The sequence below is a fragment of the Oncorhynchus kisutch genome, linkage group LG8 (assembly GCF_002021735.2).
Source record: "Oncorhynchus kisutch isolate 150728-3 linkage group LG8, Okis_V2, whole genome shotgun sequence".
NCBI classification, from domain to species: domain Eukaryota; kingdom Metazoa; phylum Chordata; class Actinopteri; order Salmoniformes; family Salmonidae; genus Oncorhynchus; species Oncorhynchus kisutch.
The window spans coordinates 68,130,427-68,141,719 of record NC_034181.2 but is presented as its reverse complement, the minus strand read 5'-3'; the positions used below and the strand labels follow the sequence as shown (position 1 = coordinate 68,141,719).

General features: G+C 41.8%; 1 protein-coding gene across 1 annotated transcript; it reads right to left on the bottom strand.

Annotated features, from left to right (window-relative positions):
- Nucleotides 1-221: 221 nt before the first annotated feature.
- Nucleotides 222-6,277, bottom strand: LOC109895235 (ammonium transporter Rh type C-like). Its single transcript, XM_031831018.1, has 11 exons — nucleotides 5,977-6,277; nucleotides 4,994-5,186; nucleotides 3,954-4,104; nucleotides 3,614-3,761; nucleotides 3,263-3,429; nucleotides 2,955-3,092; nucleotides 2,572-2,708; nucleotides 2,139-2,263; nucleotides 1,918-1,991; nucleotides 1,571-1,656; nucleotides 222-1,313 (listed from the first exon to the last, which is right to left on the bottom strand). The coding sequence occupies exons 1-11, from the start codon at nucleotides 6,200-6,202 to the stop codon at nucleotides 1,274-1,276; spliced, it is 1,485 nt and encodes a 494-aa protein (XP_031686878.1). The 5' UTR covers nucleotides 6,203-6,277; the 3' UTR covers nucleotides 222-1,273.
- Nucleotides 6,278-11,293: the final 5,016 nt, after the last annotated feature.

The following is an 11,293-nucleotide window of genomic DNA, read 5'->3' as shown; positions in this document are numbered from 1 at the left end:
AGGGATAGCAGGTCATTGATTTTAGCCCTTCATTACCTCACCATAGTGGTGGACATTCAAAAGGCCCCACCTGTTACAGTTCATGTTGATCATGCTGGTCTGTATGTTCATTTTATGTACAGTATCTTCTCATTCACACTGAGCATGACATCAGAGATACACATACTGACATCCATCTTACATGACTGTGGAGCTATCAAGGAGAAGAGGCAAACACAGTATATCTAACATCACATTTTATTTGTTAAGTTACATGAGTAGCAACATTTAAATAAACATGATTTTGAGTATAGATTGAGATTTACATAAAACATCTAAATAACTTTTGTCACTCAGACAACAGCACAGTAAAAACATAATTAACAGGTGGAAGACAGAGGGCTTCTCAGAAGGCAGGGGATACATTCAATCATTAGAGATGGTGATGAAAATGTGTTTGCATAAACGTAGCTTTAAAAGCTGTTTAAATGCATTATGTTACCAAAAACGTTCAAGTAAAGTTTAAATCGTTATCCCAAACAAAGAGGCAGTGATGAGTTGTAGAAGTACATTTAAAGTATTTAACCAAAGAAAATGATCACATTGGGGACTCAAAGGGTACTCCTGCATTGTGAAAATAGAGCAAAACCATTTGGGGGATTTTCAGAGCACTAGAAACTAAATATTCACTTTGAACTAAAAGTAAACTACTGTCGTCTTCACATATGCACCAGCTGTATTAAAATAAAAAATGATCTGAAAAGAAAATGTGAAGAAAATGTACAACATACAAGGCCACAGAATGAGGATTGGTCAAAGTGATTTCATTAAAAAAAACTTTCCTCAACCTCATTCAATTCAGTGGTTGTGGTCAAAGATTTCACAGTGTGTGATTATATATACATATATACATAAAACATATTACACAGTATACCAATACTCAGGAAAAGCTCTATTGGCCATTTTGTGTAGTAGGTTGTAGTTGCACATACATAATGTGGATTAAGTGCAGATCTTAGAGGTCCTTTCAATAGATCAGCATTTTACCAGAATTCAGGACACAGTGTTCCGTGTCAGTGCATAACCATCTAGGAAGTGTATGTGATCTAATGGTGTGGGTGGAGGGCTGAAGGCACGTACAGTATCTAATGGCTTCAAATGTAGGTAATGACCTTAACATAAGATGCAAGAAAGCATGTTTTAATGTTCCTTGTGTAGGTGCCTTCATTTAAGGGGAGTGCGGTTGCCTGTTGGATTTCCGTGGTAATTCCGTGGTGTCCTCGCACCTCTGTATTTAGCTTTCACAGTGTTCCACGGAGAAGTTGGACTCAGATCTATTAGGATAAGAGCAAAACATCACAGACTTAGAAAGAAAAACAGAAATGTTTCCCTCTACTCTTGTGGAATGATTAGTCATTAAATAAAGTTTTATTTTTTATTTTTACAATAAACAGAGAACATAATAGTTTGAGAAAAGATTGGATTATCTATAAATAATTACTGTATTTAAAACTAATCCTTGATTATAACTTCAACAAATCACTAACGATTTGTGTGATATGGTCAAACAGAGCATGCTGAATGGACTTACAGGTCTTGCTGCTTGTGGATCATGTGGTTGTTGTACTCCAGAATGGGAGGGATGCTCTCCTGATGCTCCTCCTCTTCATCAGGGAGCTGTGAAGAAATCATAGGTGATTTAGGTGTTATTGTCCTACTTGTGTGAAATGTCTTCAGTGTGGTCAGTGCAATGCAATAGTTTTATTGACTACTATAGTTGATCTTTATTTCTCCTTTTTTTCTCCATTTAGTCATAAAAATTCAGATGTAGATCTCAAAGGAGGTCTGTAAGTCGTCACGTGAGACTAAATCAAAGACAATGGCACCACCTAGTGGCTATATTGTGAACAGCAGGTGATGAGTGGCTGGTTCCCTTACCTCCCAGTACACCTCATCATCGAAGCAGTTCTCATCAGCAGGATCACCCCAAATGGGTAACTTCAGGATGGAACCTGTGAACAGAGGAGATAGCGTTTAACTTCAGTCCCTTTCCTTCAAGTACGTCACCCCTTATAACACCCATGTCACCTCTAGGTCACCCTTTATATGCCCATGGCTCCTCTCTATCTCTGATGCTAGGCTGTCGTGGCCAAACTCACCGACTATAGCTCCTCCTACAACCCCGAAGACGATGGACACACACATGCCAGCGGCCTGGTATCCACCCTGAGTTAACACAGTTCTGTCCTTAAAGTCTCCAGTGAAGTCAAACGTGTTGATCAACCTGGACAGAAAATAACAATGTACAGAGTCAGATTGTGTGCCATATTTAGGCTTATTGTTGAGTCTTCTAATGACTCTGTATATTTCCAACTAACTGTTAGACTACAGCCTAAACTGTAATTGACATAAATTGTTTGGTGTAAAATTACATTCATCGTTTAAGATCTGTCCTGTGACATACAGTAATTGTGTGATATGATTGGTTGATGAGAGGTTGTGGGGGAATATGTGTTCTGATTGTCTGGTAACAAGGACACATGTTCAGGTTCATGTGGTTTGGCTGTGTGGCCCTCGGGTCTCCTGACTCACCCCTGCTTTCCGTAGACTGACTCGCTGGCAGCTGCAGCAGTGATGGCTCCAACTATCCCGCCAATCACCCCAGGCATGGCGTGCAGGTTGTGTATTCCACACGTGTCCTGAATCTTCAGTGTCTTCTCCAAGAAGGGCTGGGAGGAGACAGGGAACAGTTTAACACACCCGTAAACAGCCCCAAATAGTGTGTTATGGTAAAGGAATCTGCCCAAAGATTAGGCAACCACTTAGAGTGCTATACCTTCTTCTTTGAGTGTGGCCCAACATCATTCATAAGAAGTAAGTAAGAGTTGGCATGCCTTTCTTTGGACAGAACCTACTATGCCTACAAAACAAGACATTGTAGCTTTAAGCTGTGAGTGGCCAGAGTTGAGACTCACAGAAATGAAGATGTAGCCCATGGTAGAGATGATGCCGCAGAAGAAGCCCACGATCAGAGCGCCGTAGGGAGAGATCATAAACTCAGCCGCTGTCCCCAAGGCAACACCCCCCGCCAGGGTGGAATTCTGGATATGCACCTGTTAAGCAAGAGAGAGCACCAGTCATGACACTCGAAAACATGTCAGTCAACAAGATGAGCGCAGAGGAAGATTATGCAGACTGAGAGGTCATCAGCTAGTGTCACAAATACACAGTTACAGAGAATGTCACACATTCAAACACACATACACATAGTGATGATTCTTACCATGTCGAGCTTGCCAGTCTTCTGGGAGAGGCTGGAGATGGCCACTGTGGTGAGGACAGTGGAGGCCAGGCACAGGTAGGTGTTGATGACTGCCCTGTGCTGACCGTCTCCATGGTCAGTAATGGCCGAGTTGAAACTGGGCCAGAACATCCACAGGAACAGTGTGCCTGAGGAGAGAGAAGGGACAACACAGTTAAAACACACCAATCATCACACATTTCAGAACAGGAACAGTGTCATGGCAGAAAACTTCTACAAACTAAAGGTAGGTCACCATCACCAGAGGGAGTGAAACCCACACAGAGCAAATCAGAACCATTCAAATGTTTATGCAATGAACAACTAGCTCACCAATCATGGCGAATGTATCGGAGTGGTACACAGAGCCCTGCATACGCTTGCTCTGGTGTAAATTAGGTCGGTAAAGGACCCGGGAGATGGCCAGACCATAATAACCTCCAAAGGTGTGAATAACCATGGAGCCACCGGCATCCCTAGCCTGTGGGGATAGAAACAGTCGTTTGTTACCAGGTGTACCAAACCATGTGATTACGTGGCTGCAGGCCATTGAGGTTACACAAATACGTTACTATATCAGGGTTATAGGGTGAATTCAATTAATCCAACCATGGCTAATACAGTGTGTTTAATTTAATAGTTGTATGCCCAGAGAGTGCTTGATGGGACTCACATGAAGTAAGTTCAGAATGATGTACTCTTCCACAGCGAACAGAGTGACACCAAACAGGGTCATAACCAACAGCTGGACCGGGCTGACTTTGCCCAGCACTGCCCCGTAGGCTATGAGACAGCCGGCCACACAGAAGTCAGCATTGATCAGACTGCAGATAGAAGACACAGGTGGGTGGGGTGGAGATTATTACTGGAGAGTCATGTGAGAGAGTCAGTCATGTATACAGTTGTAAAACCTGAATGACTAGATCAGTAAGTAATCCTCCTTCAGGTCTTTCTCTCAGCTATGAGAGTAATGATAGTTTGCCCTTCAAGATGAATACCACGGGAGCGAAGTCTCAAGGATAATGATATTTGTGATGAAGTCAACCTAAATGGTTACAACCCCCCCGCCTCTTGTTATTGAGATTCTCAGAACAAGAACCCATCCATCAGTTGAACCCAGGGATGGGCAACTTTGATGGGGGTGACCCCCCTCATGAGAGCGAATAGAAAACATTTACATTTTAAAGTCAATTTCCTGCAATACAGCACATTTTGCATGGGGTGGAGGCAAATATTTGCATCAATGGGCCCCACACCGGTAGGTATTACGATCATGCTAGATAGCTGGCTGCTAGACTAACTCAATCTAAACAATGTAGCTGACGTGGGCTAATTGAGTGACTGCTGATGCACAACCACATTTTGAAATTGCACTTAGTTTATTCTATTATTCTAACTCTCAATAGTAAGTTGAGATCCCGACTGAGTCCCCCCCCAGTTGAAATAATAATAATAATATGATGCCCGCGGACCGCCAGTTGCCCTGTTTTAACCCATCACCTCTTAACCCATGGTGACAGCTTGCTTAACCCTAAGAGAGTCTATGGTACAGTCTATTGCTCCTACAACCATTCTGCCATTGTCTCAGTATGAGTAGGAACTCACTGACTAAGCCTCCTCCCCTCTCCTATGTGTGGGCATACCTCATCAGATCTCACTCTAATTACTGAACAAATTGCAGCCTCATAGATGCACATCAGTGCAGTTGCATACCTTTCAACACCGATGAAGATCTTTCCTGTCTGGGGGTCTAGAGAGTGGAACCAGCCTTGCATGAGCAGAGCCCACTGCAGGCCGAAGGAGGCAATGAGGAAGTTGAAGCCGACCGCACCGAAGCTGTACCTCTTCAAGAAAGTCATGAGGAACCCAAAACCCACAAAAATCATCACATGGACATCCTGGAAGCCTGGAGAGAGGAGAGTTAGAAGGAGAAAGAGTGAGATAGAGAGAGATGGAGAAAGAGAGGGAGAGCGAGATAATTACTAAAAGTGTAAAATAAATCCTAATAGTTAATGAAACATGTTATTGCATCAAATGCAAGGGGCTCTCAGTAGTTGCATAGTTTTTTATAAAAATCAGTCTGGTGTTCTGTACCATTTGGTCAAAGTTTTAAAGCTGTTAACTTGACATGTTCAACTGGAAATGTCATCATCAGATTAGCAGGTTTAGGATACACACCCTGTCAGTTTACACGCCAGAGCTACAGGTAGGATATAATCCCTGACAAATCAAAACACATATTACAAGAGGAAACAGATGCCACATAGCATCACGAGTAAACTTAACTTGTCACTCATTCAGCCTGACTATCAGCAAAGATGCCCATCAGAAGCTGTTATGAACCAAGCTAGAATCAGACAAATTGGAAATAAGCACTGACCAACATGTGGTAAAGAGTTTACGTAGTTTTAACCCAAGTTAGGGAGGCAAATTTGGACTGCTACTGCATTAGTCCATTAATGAATAGATGCTTTCAAAATAACTGAGACTGAGATCGTTGTCCAGGGGATTTCACAGGGGAAATCAAACATCCTAGAGATCAAAGGTTGTCATCTGATCAAACAGCAAGCATGCTTCTTATTAATAACCTGAGTCTTTATCATTTCAATGAAGATGAAACCATGAATAATACATTTACTGTATATTGTCAACCTAAAGGATGCACCAGGCAGTGCAGTGATTATGAATGTACTTACTGGGGTATCTGAAGTAGAAGTCATTCTCTATGTCGCTGGTGATGTTGTCATGGGCCTTGGTCTCTACCCAGTGTGTATCCGACTCCTCGTCGTAGCGGATGAAGACTCCGAAGAGGATGATCATGGCAATCTGCCAGACGAAGCAGACTACCGGCAGTGTAAGACGGATGTTGGTGTTCTTTTGCCGAGAGAAATAGTCTTTGCATCCCTGGCTGCAATTCCCCATGGTGGTGGCTGAGTAAGTACTGAGACAGTGATGCTCTTTGACCTGCCCTGAGAGTGGCTGTGACCCTGAAACTACAGTCTGTATCACTACAGGTATATATGGGACAAAACAGAGGTGTGTCCTCAGTGTGAGCCAGCTGTTGCCCTACCCAGTGCCAAACCCTCCCTCCCCTTCCTGCCCTCTGGCACCTTGATAGATGACATCTGACATGAGGCAGCAGAGAGTCCCGTGCATTTGATTGTTTGTCACAAACAACATGTTTCATTGGAGGGGTTAGAGGAAAATCAGAAAAAATTAATTTGGTTGCCATTTTTTGTTGTTAGAGGAGATCTCCTTTGTTGTTACTGGGCAACAAGCAACCTGGTCTCAGAGAAAGAAGTATAATACTAAACATCCTCCAAGATGTTTGATAAGTTAAGTCATCCAATTTGTATGCTATTGTACTGTACAACTGGGTAAGATGTATGATGATACACAGTACCAGTCAAAAGTTTGGACACAGATACTCATTCCAGGGTTTTACTTGATTTTTTACTATTTTCTACATTGTAGTATAATAGCAAAGACATCAAAACTATGAAATAACACATATGGAATTATCTAGAAGCCAAAAAAGTGTTAAACAAATCAAAATATATATTTTTTTGAGATTCTTCAAAGTAGCCATCCTTTGCCTTGATGACAGCTCTGCACACTCAACTGGAATGCATTTCAATTAACAGGTGTGCCTTGTTAAAATGTAATTTGTGGAATTTCTTTCCATCTTAATGTGTTTGAGCCAATCAGTTGTGTTGTGACAAGGTAGAGGTGGTATACAGAAGATAGCCCTATTTGGTAAAAGACCAAGTCCATAATATTGTGTAAGGTTCTAAATAAACAGAGTAAAACTTAAGGACGATTAGTAAAGCTTAAACCAAGTTTATTCACCCATTGGGTCATACAGCTGCATAAGACAAAACATATTTCCACCAGTTGTAGTATATATATCCCAATTTGGGAGGAGTCTCCTCCTTCCCTCTAAATATTACATCTTTATTACTAGGAAGGACGTCAAGTGATGCGGGCAATAAACTGTTCCTTCTCCCTTAATGTCATCTCACCTGACCTGACCTCGACCCCCTTCCTCACTAATCCACAGCTGTCCACCATTATGAGTGAACACAATAATGTGATTGACTCTCCTCTACTCAGCACCTCCCAAAGCCCCCTGGCTCCTCCTGACCCAACCATATACAGTTGAAGTCAGTGGCTTACATACACCTTAGCCAAATACATTTAAACTCAGTTTTTCACAATTCCTGACATTTAATCCAAGTAAACATTCCCTGTTTTAGGTCAGGTAGGATCACCACTTTATTTTAAGAATGTGAAATGTTAAAATAATAGTAGAGAGAATTATTTATTTTAGCTTTTATTTCTTTCATCACATACCCAGTGGGTCAGGAGTTTACATACACTCAATTAGAATTTGGTAGCATTGCCTTTAAATTGTTTAACTTGGGTCAAAGTTTTCAGGACCCTTCCACAAGCTTCCCACAATAAGTTGGGTGAATTTTGGCCCATTTCTCCTGACAGAGCTGGTGTAACTGAGTCAGGTTTGTAGGCCTCCTTGCTCGCACACACTTTTTCAGGTCTGCCCACACATTTTCTATAGGATTGAGGTCAGGGCTTTGTGATGGCCACTCCAATACCTTGACTTTGTTGACCTTAAGCTATTTTGCCACAACTTTGGAAGTGTGCTTGGTGTCATTGTTAATTTGGAAGACCCATTTGCGACCAAGTTTTAACTTCCTGACTGATGTCTTGAGATGTTGCTTCAATATATCCACATAATTTTCCACCCTCATGATGCCATCTATTTTGTGAAGTGCACCAATCTCTCCTTCAGTGTTTGAGGTTACAGACGGACAGTGCTTTAAATATCTAATGGTGCAGTCGTCGTTCATCTCTTGCCAGGTCATGTTAGCATTTCTTTCAAGGTGCTTGAGTGATTGTTAACATAAGATAATTGGGCTTTGTGACTGTGTTTACTCATGTTTGATCAATCACTCTGTGGTGTATGTCTGTCTGTCCCCCAACTTGTCTTCACGGTTGGGATGGTGTTCTTCAGCTTGCCAGCATCCCCCTTTTTCCACCAAACATAACAATGGTCATTATGGCCAAACAGTTCTATTTTTGTTTCATGAGACCGGAGGACATATCTCCAAAAAGTACGATCTTTGTCCCCATGTGCAATTGCAAACCGTAGTCTGGCTTTTTTATGGCTGTTTTGGAGCAGTGGCTTCTTCCTTGCTGAGTGGTCTTTCAGGTTATGTCGACATAGAACTCGTTTTTACTGTGGATATAGATACTTTTGTACCTGTTTCCTCCAGCATCTTCACAAGGTCCTTTGCTGTTGTTCTGGGATTGATTTGCACTTTTCGCACCAAAGTAAGTTCATCTCTAGGAGACAGAATACGTCTCCTTCCTGAGTGGTATGACAGCTGCGTGGTCCCATGGTGTTTATACTTGAGGACTATTGTTTGTACAGATGAACGTGGTACATTCAGGCGTTTGGAAATTGCTCCCAAGGATGAAACAGACTTGTGGAGGCCTACAATTTTTTTCTGAGGTCCTGACTGATTTCTTTTGATTTTCCCATGATGTCAAGCAAAGAGGCACTGTGTTTGAAGGTAGGCTTTGAAATACATCCACAGGTACACCTCCAATTGACTGAAATTATGTCAATTAACCTATCAGAAGCTTCTAAAGCCATGACATAATGTTCTGGAATTTTCCAAGCTGTTTAAAGGCATAGTGTATGTAAACTTCTGACGCACTGGAATTGTGATGCAGTGAATTATAAGTGAAATAATCTGTCATGAAAACAATTGTTGGAAAAATTACTTGTGTCATGCACAAAGTAGATGTCCTAACCGACTTGCCAAAACATTAGTTTGTTAACAAGAAATTTGTGGAGTGGTTGAAAAACGAGTTTTAGTGACTCCAACCTAAGTGTATGTAAACCTCCGACTTACACTGTACAGTCGTCCTACAGATACCCATTAACTTCTGATGTATAAAGTTACCAGCCTCAGAAATTGCAGCCCCAAAAAATGCTTCACAGAGTTCAAGTAACAGACACATCTCATCATCAACTGTTCAGAGAAGACTGTGTGAATCAGGCCTTCATGGTCAAATTGCTGCAAAGAAACCACTACTAAAGGATACCAATAATAATAAGAGACTTGCTTGGACTAAGAAACACGAGCAATGGACATTTGACCGGTGGAAATCTTTCCTTTGGTCTGATGAGTCCAAATTTGTTAGTTCCAACCGCCATGTCTTTGTGAGACGCAGAGTAGGTGAACGGATGACCTCCGCATGTGTGGTTCCCACCGCGATGCATGGAGGAGGAGTTGTGAGGTTGTGGGGGTGCTTTTCTGGTGACACTGTTGATGATTTATTTAGAATGCAAGGCACACTTAACCAGCATGGCTACCACAGCATTCTGCAGCGATACACCATCCCATCTGGTTTGTGCTCAGTGGAACTATTGTTTGTTTTTCAATAGGACATTGACCCAACACGCCTTCAGGCTGTGTAACAGCTATTTGACCAAGAAAGTGAGTGATGGAGTGCTGCATCAGTTGACCCGGCCTCCACAATCATCCGACCTCAACCCAATTGAGATAGTTTGGGATGAGTTGGACCGCAGAGTGAAGGAAAAGCAGCCAACATGTGCTCAGCATATATGGGAACTCCTTCAAGACTGTTGGAAAAGCATTCCAGGTGGAGATGGTCAAGAGAATGCCAAGAGTGTGCAAAGCTGTCATCAAGGCAAAGGGTGGCTACTTTGAAGAATCTCAAATATAAAATATATTTTGATTTGTTTGACACATTTTTGGTTACTACATGATTCCATATGTGTTATTTCATAGTTTTGATGTATTCAGTATTATTCTACAATGTAGAAAATAGTAAAAATAAAGAAAAACCCTGAAATTAGTAGGTGTGTCCAAACTTTGACTGGTACTGTGCTTCCTATAATTTGTATGATATTTTATGACCACTATTCCATTCATAATGTCACCTAAAGTAGAAGTGTCAGAGATTTACTTACAGAATCATTTGACTTGCACTAAGAACACATTGGCTGCGGCCTGGAGTTACAAAGCAGAAATGATATAACTGTATTCATTACAAACAAAATTCTGCATTAGAGAAGGTCAGGGAAACTACAAATACTGTAGGTCATGGTTGACATGTTTTGTATTCAAAAGACAGATATATACAACATTTAAAGCTGCAATATGTAACTTTTTGGGCGACCCGACCAAATGCAAATGTGAGTTATAGATCTATAAATCTCATTGAAAGCAAGTCTAAGAAGTTATATATCTATTCCATGTGCACTATTTCTATGCTTCCCATGCTCAAGTTTAGTTTTAGCATCTTTTACTTTCGGATTTATACACCAGCTTCAAACAGCTGAAAATACAATATTTTTGGTGATGAAAAATATATTTTACAGCAGTTTAGATGGTACATGAGAGTTATTTAAGATATTCTTCAAAGAGGTAGGGTTTCAGAGGTTTTCGGAAGAGGGGCAGGGAACGTTGTCCTAACTTTAGGGGGAAGCTTGTTCCATCATTGGGGTGTCAGGACAGAGAAGAGCTTTGACTGGGCTGCGGGAGCTGCCCTCCCTTAGAGGTGGGAGGGCTGCGAGCCCAAGGGTGGCTGAACGGAGTGCTTGGGTTGGGACGTAGGGTTTGAACATAGCCTGAAGGAAAGGAGGGGCAGTTCCCCTTGCTGCTCCGTAGGCAAGCACCAGGGTCTTGATGGTGATACGAGCTTCGACTGGAAGCCAGTGGACTGTGCGGAAGAGCAGGGTGACATGGGAACTTAGGAAGGTTGAACACCAGACATAAACAACACATTTGGTATGTTATCCCACAGCACTGTGTTGTATGCAATAAATTCCCCTTGTACCTGCAGTGTTTATATAAGAAAGCAGCTGATGGATCAGCAACCTCAGCTTTGGCTGCTTTGAGTTACCATGAACTGTATTTGCATCTTGGGGGGATATTGCCCTATCCGCTGTCTGTTATG